The 16,457-nt window shown below is 39.8% G+C and overlaps 2 protein-coding genes and 1 non-coding gene across 4 annotated transcripts in view; 2 read left to right on the forward strand and 1 right to left on the reverse strand.

The window, feature by feature from the left end:
• The first annotated feature begins 146 nt into the window (after positions 1–146).
• trnar-ccg (transfer RNA arginine (anticodon CCG)) lies at positions 147–219 on the forward strand. Its single transcript has one exon. It is a non-coding gene; the product is annotated as a tRNA-Arg (tRNA).
• Positions 220–2,772: 2,553 nt separating this feature from the next.
• On the forward strand, positions 2,773–9,630 carry LOC148087347 (UPF0450 protein C17orf58 homolog). Its single transcript, XM_087792150.1, has 5 exons — positions 2,773–3,074; positions 3,139–3,624; positions 7,390–7,464; positions 7,526–7,717; positions 9,000–9,630. Exons 1-5 carry the CDS (start codon positions 3,008–3,010, stop codon positions 9,176–9,178), a joined length of 999 nt encoding a protein of 332 aa, XP_087648276.1. The 5' UTR covers positions 2,773–3,007; the 3' UTR covers positions 9,179–9,630.
• A 2,888-nt stretch (positions 9,631–12,518) lies between these two features.
• LOC148087348 (nucleosome-remodeling factor subunit BPTF-like) overlaps positions 12,519–16,457 on the reverse strand; it is a 53,757-nt gene continuing 49,818 nt past the window's right edge. For both annotated transcript variants that reach the window (XM_087787668.1, XM_087787659.1), the window contains exons 34-36: positions 15,175–15,259; positions 13,927–14,113; positions 12,519–13,148 (exon numbers count right to left, since the gene is read on the reverse strand). In XM_087787668.1, coding sequence (XP_087643794.1) covers positions 13,142–13,148; positions 13,927–14,113; positions 15,175–15,259 — 279 coding nt within the window. In that variant the 3' untranslated portion in view covers positions 12,519–13,141. The remainder of the gene's footprint in view (positions 13,149–13,926; positions 14,114–15,174; positions 15,260–16,457) is intronic.

The following is a 16,457-nucleotide window of genomic DNA, read 5'->3' on the forward strand; positions in this document are numbered from 1 at the left end:
TCGCGATAAAACACGATTGTTAACTTTTGACGTGATTTCGTTTGTGTCGTGATTTAAACGTCACGTTCTTCTGATGACGTCACAGAAGAAGCGTCACGACGAGCTGCGCAGCTTTTTATTGTATTTTTCTCCTCTGTTCACGTAATGACCCAGTGGCCTAATGGATAAGGCATCAGCCTCCGGAGCTGGGGATTGTGGGTTCGAGTCCCATCTGGGTCGCGTTTTGGACTCTTTGCTAGAACCTTTTGTTACGAACTTTATGAACCAGAATCTGATCAGAATCTCGTTCTGGTTCAAACTTAGAACCTTATTGTTTATTTATCAAGTGAATGATTTTATTTAACATCAGTGTCTGGAACTATTATTGAGTGAATGCTGAAGACAGTCATAGTGTGAATGCTGAAGACAGTCAGTGTGTTAATGCTGAAGACAGTCATAGTGTGAATGCTGAAGACAGTCAGTGTGTTAATGCTGAAGACAGTCAGTGTGTGAATGCTGAAGACAGTCAGTGTGTTAATGCTGAAGACAGTCAGTGTGTTAATGCTGAAGACAGTCATAGTGTGAATGCTGAAGACTGAAGACAGTCAGTGTGTTAATGCTGAAGACAGTCAGTGTGTGAATGCTGAAGACAGTCAGTGTGTTAATGCTGAAGACAGTCAGTGTGTTAATGCTGAAGACAGTCATAGTGTGAATGCTGAAGACTGAAGACAGTCAGTGTGTTAATGCTGAAGACAGTCAGTGTGTGAATGCTGAAGACAGTCAGTGTGTTAATGCTGAAGACAGTCATAGTGTGAATGCTGAAGACAGTCATAGTGTTAATGCTGAAGACAGTCAGTGTGTTAATGCTGGAGACAGTCATAGTGTGAATGCTGAAGACAGTCAGTGTGTGAATGCTGAAGACAGTCAGTGTGTGAATGCTCAACTCACACCTGGAAACTTCATTCAAATTTAAAAACACTGTTGTCTACTTACTACTACTAATAATACTACTTCTTATAATAATTTTACTACTACTTCTACTTCTACTACTACTACTTTTACTTCTACTATTAATTCTACTTGTACTTTCACTACTAATTCTTATTATATTTCTAATTCTACTTATACTCCCACTACTACTTCTACTTATTATTCTACTTACTGCTTTTAGTACTTATACATCTACTTTTACTACTAATGATTAGTAATTAGTAATTAGTAATATTGAATTCTTCTTCCTTTTCTTCTCTTTTTTCCTTCTTTACAATCTTTTTCAGTTCATTTCAACGTCTTTACATCAATCTTATGACATCATTTCAACTGTTCATTTTTACTTTGAATACAAACAACATACTTTCAAACATTTCAGTTTTACACACATTCATCAGATTCACAAGTTTCTAGTATTTGTATTTAACTGATGTTTACTCTCATGTACATGTTTGTATTTAACTGATGTTTACTCTCATGTACATGTTTGTATTTAACTGATGTTTACTCTCATGTACATGTTTGTGTTTAACTGATGTTTACTCTCATGTACATGTTTGTGTTTAACTGATGTTTACTCTCATGTACATGTTTGTGTTTAACTGATGTTTACTCTCATGTACATGTTTGTGTTTAACTGATGTTTACTCTCATGTACATGTTTGTGTTTAACTGATGTTTACTCTCATGTACATGTTTGTGTTTAACTGATGTTTACTCTCATGTACATGTTTGTATTTAACTGATGTTTACTCTCATGTACATGTTTGTATTTAACTGATGTTTACTCTCATGTACATGTTTGTGTTTAACTGATGTTTACTCTCATGTACATGTTTGTATTTAACTGATGTTTACTCTCATGTACATGTTTGTGTTTAACTGATGTTTACTCTCATGTACATGTTTGTGTTTAACTGATGTTTACTCTCATGTACATGTTTGTATTTAACTGATGTTTACTGTCATGTACATGTTTGTATTTAACTGATGTTTACTCTCATGTACATGTTTGTATTTAACTGATGTTTACTGTCATGTACATGTTTGTGTTTAACTGATGTTTACTCTCATGTACATGTTTGTATTTAACTGATGTTTACTCTCATGTACATGTTTGTGTTTAACTGATGTTTACTCTCATGTACATGTTTGTATTTAACTGATGTTTACTCTCATGTACATGTTTGTATTTAACTGATGTTTACTCTCATGTACATGTTTGTGTTTAACCGATGTTTACTGTCATGTACATGTTTGTATTTAACTGATGTTTACTCTCATGTACATGTTTGTATTTAACTGATGTTTACTGTCATGTACATGTTTGTATTTAACTGATGTTTACTCTCATGTACATGTTTGTATTTAACTGATGTTTACTGTCATGTACATGTTTGTATTTAACTGATGTTTACTCTCATGTACATGTTTGTATTTAACTGATGTTTACTCTCATGTACATGTTTGTATTTAACTGATGTTTACTGTCATGTACATGTTTGTATTTAACTGATGTTTACTGTCATGTACATGTTTGTATTTAACTGATGTTTACTCTCATGTACATGTTTGTATTTAACTGATGTTTACTCTCATGTACATGTTTGTATTTAACTGATGTTTACTCTCATGTACATGTTTGTATTTAACTGATGTTTACTGTCATGTACATGTTTGTATTTAACTGATGTTTACTCTCATGTACATGTTTGTATTTAACTGATGTTTACTCTCATGTACATGTTTGTATTTAACTGATGTTTACTCTCATGTACATGTTTGTATTTAACTGATGTTTACTCTCATGTACATGTTTGTATTTAACTGATGTTTTATTTAATCTAAAGGTTGAAGTCGTTTCTATTCACGACCACACGGTGGCGCTGTTGAACCACAGTCACTGTCAAACATGTTCAAAAAACTGAAGAGTGAGTTTGAAACTGGATCAGAGGCCGGACCTGCTGGTGGGACGTCCCTCTCTGGACCCACGTCAGCATAAAAGCGTGCGAGGGTCTCTGGGACCAGAGAGTCCACCATGGTCTGGATCACGCTGGTTCTGGTGCTGCTCGCCTCCTGCTGGGCGGACCAGCGCCTCACTCACGGTGAGTTCCCTCCTCAGGGGTCACGGGGTCACGGGGTCTCACCTCACACCTGTGCGTCCTTCAGGCAAGTACCCGGAGAAGACCTCGGAGCGGAGCCGCCTGCTGCTGAAGGATCCGTCGCTGCCCGTCAACGAGCTGCTGGAGAAGACGAGCGGAACCGGGTCAGAGTCCCTGCCGTGGCCCAAACTCCTGTTCCCGGCCCCGCGCCTCCACAACAAGAGCCACAAGAGCGACCCCCCGGGGGCCGACAAGACCCGGGCGGAGGTCGCCGGTTTGTTTCCCAAGACGCCACTGACCGCTGCCAACAGAACCGTGCAGAGGACCCACCCGGACCCCCCGCTGAGCCCCGCACCACCAGAGGGTCCCTCCAGACCCGACGACCCCCCGCCGCCCCCCGCACACAGGTACCTGGACCCGGAGGAGAACCGCCCGGGTCGCTCGGGTCAGTACCAGCCGTCCGGCGACAACAGGAATAGCAGTCGCTCGCTCGCCGCCGCCAACCGCCGCCGCTCGTCGGCGCCGCTGTTCCGGTCGGACGTCCTGACCCGAGGTACGACCTCCGACCTCGTGGCTCGAGATCATATTTCGATGATTAAGTTTCTGTAAAAACAGTGACGTGTCGTTTAACTTTTGAGTGACTTTTAGCTGTTTTTAAACAATTCAATTCAATGTTAAATTGAGAACTTTATTTTGAAAATATTTTCAAATGAATATTTTTTTACACATACAGTTTGATATTATTATTACAATAATTCAAAAGTAAATGTTATAAATTCAATCTTTTTTAAATCACAGTCGTTTTAATTCAATATATAAATGCTGTCATCAGACTAAAGCAACAGAGCTCAGAGCTGCTGATCAAACTCTCAGCCAATCACGCGACACACAGACGATCATGTGACTATAGTGATGTCATGACGTTCAGGAACAACTTTATTAGTTTGATTGTAAAAACGGCTCAAATTCAAAGTGATTTACATCGAAATCCAACAAAACTCAATTTAAAATTAAAATTCTGGTCGAAGTAGAAAAAATGATTAAAATCATCAAAGTCTCGTCAAGACTTGACCTCTGGTGACCCCTCGACCTCCTCTGACCCCGAGTTTATTATAAGTCTTTTTTTATCTTCTTCTCTAGTTGTGTTTTCTCTCCGATCGAACGGAGTAACTCGATCAAACCATGTTTTCACAAACATTAAAGAAACTACGAAAATGATGAACAAATTAAATATGAGCAAAAAATCTAGATTCATTCTGATCTTAGATAAACTTAAGCACAAAGACGACACATACCTCTGCCAAGTACCTCATTTCACTGTTTGTCACGAGTGTGTTAATGTCATGATATAAGGAGACCATATATAGTGATAGTAAGTAAGTAAGTATATACTGTATGTGTAGTATTGTCCAGTACTTGACTCTGGTGTTGTGATAGTGTAGTAACAAGTATATATGTGTAGTATTGTGGAGTACTTGACTCTGGTGTTGTGATAGTGTAGTAACAAGTATATATGTGTAGTATTGTCCAGTACTTGACTCTGGTGTTGTGATAGTGTAGTAACAAGTATATATGTGTAGTATTATCCAGTACTTGACTCTGGTGTTGTGATAGTGTAGTAACAAGTATATATGTGTAGTATTGTGGAGTACTTGACTCTGGTGTTGTGATAGTGTAGTAACAAGTATATATGTGTAGTATTGTCCAGTACTTGACTCTGGTGTTGTGATAGTGTAGTAACAAGTATATATGTGTAGTATTATCCAGTACTTGACTCTGGTGTTGTGATAGTGTAGTAACAAGTATATATGTGTAGTATTGTGGAGTACTTGACTCTGGTGTTGTGATAGTGTAGTAACAAGTATATATGTGTAGTATTGTCCAGTACTTGACTCTGGTGTTGTGATAGTGTAGTAACAAGTATATATGTGTAGTATTGTCCAGTACTTGACTCTGGTGTTGTGATAGTGTAGTAACAAGTATATATGTGTAGTATTGTCCAGTACTTGACTCTGGTGTTGTGATAGTGTAGTAACAAGTATATATGTGTAGTATTGTGGAGTACTTGACTCTGGTGTTGTGATAGTGTAGTAACAAGTATATATGTGTAGTATTGTCCAGTACTTGACTCTGGTGTTGTGATAGTGTAGTAACAAGTATATATGTGTAGTATTGTGGAGTACTTGACTCTGGTGTTGTGATAGTGTAGTAACAAGTATATATGTGTAGTATTGTGGAGTACTTGACTCTGGTGTTGTGATAGTGTAGTAACAAGTATATATGTGTAGTATTGTGGAGTACTTGACTCTGGTGTTGTGATAGTGTAGTAACAAGTATATATGTGTAGTATTGTGGAGTACTTGACTCTGGTGTTGTGATAGTGTAGTAACAAGTATATATGTGTAGTATTGTCCAGTACTTGACTCTGGTGTTGTGATAGTGTAGTAACAAGTATATATGTGTAGTATTGTGGAGTACTTGACTCTGGTGTTGTGATAGTGTAGTAACAAGTATATATGTGTAGTATTGTCCAGTACTTGACTCTGGTGTTGTGATAGTGTAGTAACAAGTATATATGTGTAGTATTGTCCAGTACTTGACTCTGGTGTTGTGATAGTGTAGTAACAAGTATATATGTGTAGTATTGTGGAGTACTTGACTCTGGTGTTGTGATAGTGTAGTAACAAGTATATATGTGTAGTATTGTCCAGTACTTGACTCTGGTGTTGTGATAGTATAGTAACAAGTATATATGTGTAGTATTGTCCAGTACTTGACTCTGGTGTTGTGATAGTGTAGTAACAAGTATATATGTGTAGTATTGTGGAGTACTTGACTCTGGTGTTGTGATAGTGTAGTAACAAGTATATATGTGTAGTATTGTGGAGTACTTGACTCTGGTGTTGTGATAGTGTAGTAACAAGTATATATGTGTAGTATTGTCCAGTACTTGACTCTGGTGTTGTGATAGTGTAGTAACAAGTATATATGTGTAGTATTGTCCAGTACTTGACTCTGGTGTTGTAATAATGTAGTAACAAGTATATATGTGTAGTATTGTCTAGTACTTGACTCTGGTGTTGTGATAGTGTAGTAACAAGTATATATGTGTAGTATTGTCTAGTACTTGACTCTGGTGTTGTGATAGTGTAGTAACAAGTATATATGTGTAGTATTGTCCAGTACTTGACTCTGGTGTTGTGATAGTGTAGTAACAAGTATATATGTGTAGTATTGTCCAGTACTTGACTCAGGTGTTGTGATAGTGTAGTAACAAGTATATATGTGTAGTATTGTGGAGTACTTGACTCTGGTGTTGTGATAGTGTAGTAACAAGTATATATGTGTAGTATTGTGGAGTACTTGACTCTGGTGTTGTGATAGTGTAGTAACAAGTATATATGTGTAGTATTGTGGAGTACTTGACTCTGGTGTTGTGATAGTGTAGTAACAAGTATATATGTGTAGTATTGTCCAGTACTTGACTCTGGTGTTGTGATAGTGTAGTAACAAGTATATATGTGTAGTATTGTGGAGTACTTGACTCTGGTGTTGTGATAGTGTAGTAACAAGTATATATGTGTAGTATTGTGGAGTACTTGACTCTGGTGTTGTGATAGTGTAGTAACAAGTATATATGTGTAGTATTGTCCAGTACTTGACTCTGGTGTTGTGATAGTGTAGTAACAAGTATATATGTGTAGTATTGTCCAGTACTTGACTCTGGTGTTGTAGTATTTTCAGACCACATGACTCTTGAAGTCGTAACTACTTTCATTTGTTTTCAAACCAAAATATGTCCAAAAATCAGCTTTAAAAGCTGCTGGTTTCACTGTATCCTCTCGTCCTCAGCCATCATTCTTCCTTTAGCTGTGGAGGATGTAGCAGAAAAACACTGTGAATATGAATATAATAATAATTTAAAAAATATTTGATTCCCATTTTATTTAAATATAAATACACAAAAGTAAAATGTGATTAAAAAACGTCAAATAAATTGATAAAGGAGTTTGGAATATTGATACAGTCTCAGGAAATATAAATATATATATATATATATATATTTATATATAATATATGACAGTATTTAAGTGTGTCTATATTTTCCTGACACAAAATACACCAACAAAGAAACGATGAACTCTCAGGTCAAAAAACAAACAAAGCGACAAACAGGAAACGCAGCTCATAAAATAAAACGTTCTATCAAAATAAAAGCCTTAGAGACTCAGAAGAGTTAAGGATCGTGTCATTAATCCATCATCGTTTGCTGTCAATCATTCTAGACTGAACTGAAAAGACAATCATGTCTCCTCAGAGCCGGACCAGGACTGCCTGAGCGAGTGCAGGAGCGAGAAGGACGAGCAGGAGTCCTTCTGCCTCAGCGAGTTCGGTGAGTTTTCTCCGGGAGGTTTTCGAACGCAGCCATGAGCTCAACGGTTGTCGGTCGCCAGCGGTGAACGGGATCGTGCACGACATCGAGGCGCCGCGGCGAGGCGTGCGCGTCGTCACCATGATGGTCGGCGGCGACGGCTTCTACAGGATGAGTCGACTCTTCGTCGCCCCCGACAGCTTCTCCTTCAAAGTGCGCCTCCTGGTGGTGGACACGTGCAAGTGCAGCAGACCCTGCCCCGACATCATGCTGGGTGATTGTTGTTGTCGTTGTTGTTGTCGTTGTCGTTGTTGTTTTATCAACAATTATTTTATTAATTATTTTAAAATATTCACTTTAAGATGTTAAACTTTTATACCTTTTGATATTTTTTAATTTGTTACTTTTTCTAAAACCACTCGTTCTGTCACTCGTGAAACAGTTAACGATACAACAGTTGCCACCAGATGGCGCTTCTGTCTATTATGTATTAAAGCGAGTTTTAACATTTCTACTTCTAGTGGCCATGTTAGCTTCATGTTAGCTTCATTTTAACTTCATGTTAGCTTCATGTTAGCTTCATTTTAACTTCATGTTAGCTTCATTTTAACTTCATGTTAGCTTCATGTTACCTTCATTTTAGCTTCATGTTAGCTTCATTTTAACTTTATGTTAGCTTCATGTTTGCTTCATATAAGCTTCATATTACCTTCATGTTAGCTTAATGTTTGCTTCATATAAGCTTCATGTTAGCTTCATGTTAGCTTCATGTTACCTTCATGTTTGCTTCATGTTAGCTTCATGTTTGCTTCATGTTAGCTTCATATAAGCTTCATGTTAGCTTCATATAAGCCTTATGTTAGCTTCATGTTACCTTCATGTTAGCTTCATATAAGCCTTATGTTAGCTTAATGTTACCTTCATGTTAGCTTAATATAAGCTTCATGTTACCTTCATATAAGCTTCATGTTAGCTACAAATAAGCTTCATATAAACTTCATGTTACCTTCATGTTAGCTTCATATAAACTTCATATAAGCTTCATATAAGCCTTATGTTACCTTCATGTTAGCTTCATATAAGCTCCATATAAACTTCATGTTAGCTTCATATAAGCCTCATATAAGCCTCATGTAAGCTTCATGTTAGCTTCAGGTTAGCTTCATATAAACTTCATGTTAGCTTCATGTTAGTTTAATGCTAGCTTCATGTTAGCTTCATGTTAGCTTCAGGTTAGCTTCATGTTAGTTTAATGCTAGCCTCATGTAAGCTTCATGTTGGCTTCAGGTTAGCTTCATATAAACTTCATGTTAGCTTCATGTTAGTTTAATGCTAGCTTCATGTTAGCTTCATGTTAGCTTCATGTTAGCTCCAGTCATGACCAACAGAGCTCAGATAAAATAGAAAACAAAAGCGCTCAGTGTTCTGGTCACGAGCGGCGAAGAAGAGAACGCAGACGAGGCGGAGACTGAAACAAGAGACTCGTAGCTTTAGAATCTTTGACCATCAAACGAAAATTCAACCGCTATCTTCATGAAACAGTTTTGTTTCCTCAGGAACCCGATACATCGTAATGGGTCACGTCTACCACAGGAGGCGCCACCTGCCCGGCGACCTCCTGTCGGGTGTGAAGCTGAGGTCGGGCGACGGTCTGTTGAGGAGCAGCAGCTACGTCAGGAGGTTCAACAAGCGCCGCCACCAGAGGGTGCTGGAGGCCTCGCGCAGGTGTCGCTGATGGTGTCAGAGGAAGAAGAGTCGACTTTCGTGGCGTCGGTGGAAACACTCGTGGCTGGAACACGACGTCGGACCTGCCTTGCTCGAAGGTTCGCGGCAGCTTTGATGATGTTAGTGAAACATAGACATTTTTATTTTTGTTCATAAGTTAAGAAGTTATTTTCAAACATCAACAAACAACTAGTTCTTCTTCACTTGTTACTTTATAAAGTTGCTCTGAAATCTGGACGAACAAGAGGTTACGAGAGTCCATGATGACGTAATAATGGCTTCACTCCTCCTCCAGCTGTAATTACACTGTTTATACAACGAGTCTCTTGGAGATGGAGACCATTGATGACACGCAGTGACGAATCTCCATGTTTGACCAATCACAGCAGAGTGGGCGTGGTTATGGTAATTTGCACTGATTCTGTAATAACACAAGAATAATAAACTAAGGTTTTGTACTTTGTGTCCTTGTTATGTTTCCTGAAACAAACGATCAGATCCGTCTGTCACTCACACTGATAGCAACAACATGCTAACAATCAACCAAACAAGTCAAACTTTTTGAATTTAACTTAAGAGTTTTTTTTTTACATCGGCGCTTCCGAAGTTTATTAACAGGTTCTAAATTAGCATTAACTCGCTAACCCTAATCCGAAATTTATAAGCAGGTGCCACATTAGCGTTAGCTCGCTAACCCTAATCCAAAATTTATTAGCAGGTTCTACATTAGCATTAGCTTTGTAACCCTAATCCGAAGTTTATTAATAGGTGCGACATTAGCATTAGCTCGCTAATCCTAATCCGAAGTTTATTAGAAGGTGCGACATTAGCATTAGCTCGCTAACCCTAATCCGAAATTTATTAGCAGGTGCGACATTAGCATTAGCTCTCTAGTGCACAGACTTCACCTCAGGGATCTGATGTCTTCTTACAATGAGATGGTGGAAACTGCCAGATCTGATTACATCAGAAAACTGGTAGCAGCAAATAAGAAAAACCCCAAAGTGTTGTTTGACACGATTAATTCTCTCGTGTCTCCTGCTCCTCAAATCATGTCTTCTGTGAAGCTGACAGCAATGATTGTTGAGGTTTTTACTGACAAAATTAAATTGATCAAAGAGAAAATCTCTCCCCCTTTGTTTGGAACCCCTACTGTCTCTGAGCCACTCTCCTCCTCTTGGTCCTCCTTCACTGCTGTATCTTTGGGTGATATTTCGGCACTAGTGAACAAGATGAAACCCTCCTCTTTCTCAGATGACGTCCTTCCTTGTAGGCTTTTTATCAAAGTATTTGATGTAATTGGCCCCTGGGTTACCAATATGGTGAACCTCTCCCTTTCCACAGGGGTTTTTAATGCATTTAAACATGCCATTGTGGAGCCTCTGCTCAAAAAACCAGGCTTAGACCCAACTGACCTCAGTAATTTCAGGCCTATTTCTAAGCTCCCTTTCTTGTCCAAGATCTTGGAGAAGGTTGTGTCTGAGCAGCTGTTCCTGGATCAGAGCGACATCCATGAGAAGTTTCAGTCTGGCTTCCGTAAACATCTACGGAGACAGTCTTACTGAAGGTGTCCAGTGACATCATGATGTTCTGGTTCTCTTGGATCTGTCCTCAGCCTTTGACACAGTTGAACCAGATCCTGCTGAGAAGACTGAGGGAAGAAGACTGTCTGGGTCTGTGTTAGAATGGTTCTCATCTTACCTTTCTGGCAGTTTTAGTGTATCTGCCAATCAAATGAGGTCTGAATCGGCAGATCTGTTGTGTGGAGTCCCTCAAGGTTCTGTTCTGGGTCCTTTTTGCTGTACTTGATTCCCCTCGGTAAAATCATTCAGAGATTTCCAGATGTTTCTTATCACATGTTTGCTGATGACATCCAGCTCTACTGCTCTTTTGACCCAACTGAGCCCCAGAGGCTGAACTTAGTCAATTGTTTGCTAGAAATCAAACAATGAGTGAAAACACTTTACAGCTAAATGTGGACAAAACTGAAACTCTGGTGATTGTTGATGATAAGGTTCAGGGTTGAGTCAGTACTTGAGTGACTTAAGTCAGTCTGTCAAACTGAGCCTGAGAAACCTGGGTGTTGTATTTGATAAAGACATGTCTCTTGTTCAACACTGAAGAAAACTGACCAGAAACTGTTTCCTTCAACTGAGAAAAATCTCTAAACTTAGGAAAATGTTGTCGGAACATGATCTGGATCTTATAATCCATGTGTTTGTTTCTTCTCGTCTGGACTATTGTAACAGTTTGTTTTCATGTCTTAACAAGAAGGATCTTCTCGTCTGCAGTTGATTCAGAATTCTGAGCAGCTCTAGTAGAAGAACTCACATTTCTCCTTCAAACTCTTCACTGGCTGCTCTAGTAGAAGAACTCACATTTCTCCTTCAAACTCTTCACTGGCTGCTCTAGTAGAAGAACTCACATTTCTCCTTCAAACTCTTCACTGGCTGCCAGTTTCTTTCAGGATCATTTTAAAATTATGGTTCTTACTTTCAGATCTATTCATGGTCAGACCTTCCATCAGTGATCTGATCCAGACTTACACCCCAGTTCGGGCTCTGAGGTCTGTGGATCAGAATCTACTAACTCGCTAACCCAAATCCGGAGTTAATTAGAAGGTGCGACATTAGCATTAGCTCGCTAACCCTATTCCGAAATGTATTAGAAGGTGCGACATTAGCATTAGCTTGCTAACCCTAATCCGAAATTTATTAGCAGGTTCTACATTAGCATTAGCTTTCTAACCCTAATCCGAAGTTTATTAGCAGGTGCGACATAAACATTAGCTCGCTAACCCTAATCCAAAATGTATTAGCAGGTTCTACATTAGCACTAGGATTAGCTTTCTAACCCTAATTCGAAGTTTATTAGCAGGTTCTACATTAGCATTAGCTTTCTAACCCTAATCCGAAGTTTATTAGCAGGTGCGACATAAACATTAGCTCGCTAACCCTAATCCAAAATGTATTAGCAGGTTCTACATTAGCACTAGCATTAGCTTTCTAACCCTAATCCGAAGTTTATTAGCAGGTTCTACATTAGCATTAGCTTTCTAACCCTAATCCGAAGTTTATTAGCAGGTTCTACATTAGCATTAGCTTTCTAACCCTAATCCGAAGTTTATTAGCAGGTGCGACATAAACATTAGCTCGCTAACGCTAATCCAAAGTTTATTAGTAGGTTCTACATTGGCATTAGCATTAGCTTTCTAACCCTAATCCGAAATTTATTAGCAGGTTCTACATTAGCATTAGCTTTTAAATGATCTTGTGTCACACAGTGAAGGCGTCAGTGGGAGGAAACCAGTGTTCAGAGTGATCAGAGTGTTGGTGTGAAGGACGACGATCGACGATCAATTGATGTTTTTTTATTAAAACTTTACAATATGACAAAAATATGCACTAGAGGATACAAAAGACTAAAAAGGAAGGATCGACAGACGAGTCGCGAGTTGAAGTGAGATTATGTACAAGAGAGTTTCAGCTGCTGATGAATCTGAGAACTGAGGTAAAAACGTCGCCGTGACAACAGGTGTCACCTGGTGGCGGCTCACCTGGTGGCGACTCACCTGGTGGCGGCTCACCTGGTGGCGACTCACCTGGTGGCGACTCACCCGGTGGCGACTCACCCGGTGGCGACTCACCCGGTGGCGACTCACCCGGTGGCGACTCACCTGGTGGCGACTCACCTGGTGGCGACTCACCTGGTGGCGACTCACCTGGAATCATCACAATCAATCATTAAAATCTCAAAAAAGAGATCGAACTAAATGTTTTGAGCCACAAGTACGAAAATACTTTGATGTCGCGACACCTTCTAGTCTTCGTTTCTAAAATCAACAAAGAGTCGTTAAATAAACTGTACAACTTCTGTAGAGACGGTGTGTGTGTGTGTGTGTGTGTGTGTGTGTGTGTGTGTGTGTGTGTGTGTGTGTGTGTGTGTGAGAGATGGAAGAATCCTCACGATGACATCACAACCTGCAGGACAGAGAGAACAATGATGTCATCACTTGTTGATGATTGATTCACTTCACATAAGACACACACATCGATATACACACACACACACACACACATATACATACATAGAGATACACACAAAGAAACACACACATATGGATATACACACAGAAACACACACAGATATACACACGCACACACACAGATATACACACAGAAACACACACACAGATATACACACAGAAACACACACACAGATATACACACAGAAACACACAGATATACACACAGAAACACACAGATATACACACAGAAACACACACAGATATACACACGCACACACACAGATATACACACAGAAACACACACACAGATATACACACAGAAACACACACACAGATATACACACAGAAACACACAGATATACACACAGAAACACACAGATATACACACGCACACACACAGATATACACACAGAAACACACACACAGATATACACACAGAAACACACAGATATACACACAGAAACACACAGATATACACACAGAAACACACAGATATACACACAGAAACACACAGATTTACACATAGAGATACACTGACACACAGAGAAACACACATGCAGAGAAACACGCAGAGACACACAGAGAAACACAGAAACACACATGCATTCATTCATTTGATGATGAACTAGAGATAATTCATCATCACGACCTCATCACGACCTCACCACGACCTCATCACGACCTCACCACGACCTCATCACGACCTCACCACGACCGCACCACGACCTCACCTGCTGGCCTTGAAGCCCTTGAGTTTGTGCACGAAGAAGTTCTCCAGCACCTCAGCGCTCTGGTAGAAGGTGGAGTCGCTGGAGTTGTAGTAGCGACAGTTGTCGAAGATCTTGGTCACGTCGGCCACGAACTCTGTGAGCTTCAGGTACTCGTGCTTCAGGAGACGCTGTTCCATCGTAGACAGATCTGTGGAGCAGATCAGCTGTTAGGGAGCTCTGACACACACACACACACACACACACACACACACACACACACACACACACACACACACACACACACACACACACACACACACACACACACACACACACACACACACACACACACACACACACACACCCTTATTTTTTTTATTATCGAAATGTTTAATAATATATATTTTTTATTATCGAATTGTTGTTTAAGAATTTATTTATTTATTTAATCATATATTTAAAGTTTGAATGTTTTCTTTAAAACTTAATAAAATATTTTTAAATATTTTTTATTATCGAAATGTTTTTTAAGTATTTATTTCTATATTTTAAGTTTAAATGTTTTTTTTTCATAACTTAATGAAAAATATTAAAATATAAATATATATTATTATCGAAATGTTGTTTTTAAGAATTTATTTATATATTTAAAGTTTGAATGTTATTTTATAATTTAATAATATATACAGTATATATATATATATTTTTTTTCTTATCTAAATGTTTTTTAAGCATTTATTTAAATAATTATTTCTATATTTAAAGTTTGAATGTTTTTTAATATAATTTAATAATATACAGTTTATATATATAGAGAGTTTAATATTCTCATTCCAAAAATATATATGAAAAAGTATTTTTTAAATATTACAGTATTTTTTAATTCAATATAAATGTTATAATAGAGTCTCTAAACCAACAGAGCTACTGGATCATGTGATTCTACGTCGTCTCATGATTGGCTGAGAGTTTGATCAGTAGATCTGCTGCTTTAGTCTGAGACTCGATTATACATTTATATGGAATTAAAACCACTATGAATTGAAAATGATTGAATTTAGAAAATGTATTTTAGATTTTATTATTATTATGGAATTAAAATATCAAAGTGTGTAAAAATATATATTTTTATTTATATAAAAATAAAGAAAGTCAATGATGAACTATAGAAAATATTGAATTAAATAAAATAAATAAAAAACAAAAGTGATAGAAATACAACAAGATATAAGCAGGTTCTCACACCAAGACCCTGAAGAATCGACTCACCCATGGGTTCCTTGATGACCTTGTAATAGTCCGGGGCGTCGTTGGTGTCGACAGGCTCCAGGAAGGGCCACGCCATCTTGTGGGCCTGAAGGAGGAGAGAAGGAGGTGAACATTCATCAGGCACTCAGAGGAGGAGGAGGAGGAAGAACAGGGAGGAGGAGGAGGAAGAACAGGGAGGAGGAGGAGGAGGAGGAGGAGGAAGAACAGGGAGGAGGAGGAGGAAGAACAGGGAGGAGGAAGAGGAAGAACAGGGAGGAGGAGGAGGAAGAACAGGGAGGAGGAGGAGGAAGAACAGGGAAGAGGAGGAGGAAGAACAGGGAAGAGGAGGAGGAAGAACAGGGAAGAGGAGGAGGAAGAACAGGGAGGAGGAAGAGGAAGAACAGGGAGGAGGAGGAGGAAGAACAGGGAGGAGGAGGAGGAAGAACAGGGAGGAGGAAGAGGAAGAACAGGGAGGAGGAGGAGGAAGAACAGGGAGGAGGAGGAGGAAGAACAGGGAGGAGGAAGAGGAAGAAGAGGGAGGAGGAGGAGGAAGAACAGGGAGGAGGAGGAGGAAGAACAGGGAGGAGGAAGAGGAAGAACAGGGAGGAGGAAGAGGAAGAACAGGGAGGAGGAAGAGGAAGAAGAGGGAGGAGGAGGAGGAAGAACAGGGAGGAGGAGGAGGAAGAACAGGGAGGAGGAGGAGGAAGAACAGGGAGGAGGAGGAGGAAGAACAGGGAGGAGGAGGAGGAAGAACAGGGAGGAGGAGGAGGAAGAACAGGGAGGAGGAGGAGGAAGAACAGGGAGGAGGAAGAGGAAGAACAGGGAGGAGGAGGAGGAAGAACAGGGAGGAGGAGGAGGAAGAACAGGGAGGAGGAAGAGGAAGAACAGGGAGGAGGAAGAGGAAGAAGAGGGAGGAGGAGGAGGAAGAACAGGGAGGAGGAGGAGGAAGAACAGGGAGGAGGAGGAGGAAGAACAGGGAGGAGGAGGAGGAAGAACAGGGAGGAGGAAGAGGAAGAAGAGGTGGAAGAACAGGAGGAGCAGAAGAACAGGAGGAGAAGAAGAAGAAGTGGAAGAAGGAGGAGAAGATGAAGAAGAGGTGGAAGAAAGAGGGGGAGGAAAAGAAGAGGAGGAGGAGGAGGAGGAGAAGAAGAGGAGGAAGGAGGAGGAGAAGAAGAGGTGGAAGAAGGAGGAGGAGGAGGAGAAGAAGAGGTGGAAGGAGGAAGGAGGAGGAGGAGAAGAAGAGGTGGAAGGAGGAGGAGGAGAAGAAGAGGTGGAAGGAGGAAGGAGGAGGAGGAGAAGAAGAG

Source organism: Callionymus lyra, chromosome 1 (genome assembly GCF_982586985.1).
Source record: "Callionymus lyra chromosome 1, fCalLyr1.hap1.1, whole genome shotgun sequence".
NCBI lineage: Eukaryota > Metazoa > Chordata > Actinopteri > Syngnathiformes > Callionymidae > Callionymus > Callionymus lyra.

Coding starts and splice junctions, on each gene's coding strand:
- LOC148087347 (XM_087792150.1), top strand. CDS start 3,008: ATGGTCTGGATCACGCTGGTTCTGGTGCTGCTCGCCTCCTGCTGGGCG. Junction 7,465..7,525: donor CTTCTGCCTCAGCGAGTTCG/GTGAGTTTTCTC, acceptor GTCGGTCGCCAG/CGGTGAACGGGATCGTGCAC. Junction 7,718..8,999: donor CTGCCCCGACATCATGCTGG/GTGATTGTTGTT, acceptor TTGTTTCCTCAG/GAACCCGATACATCGTAATG.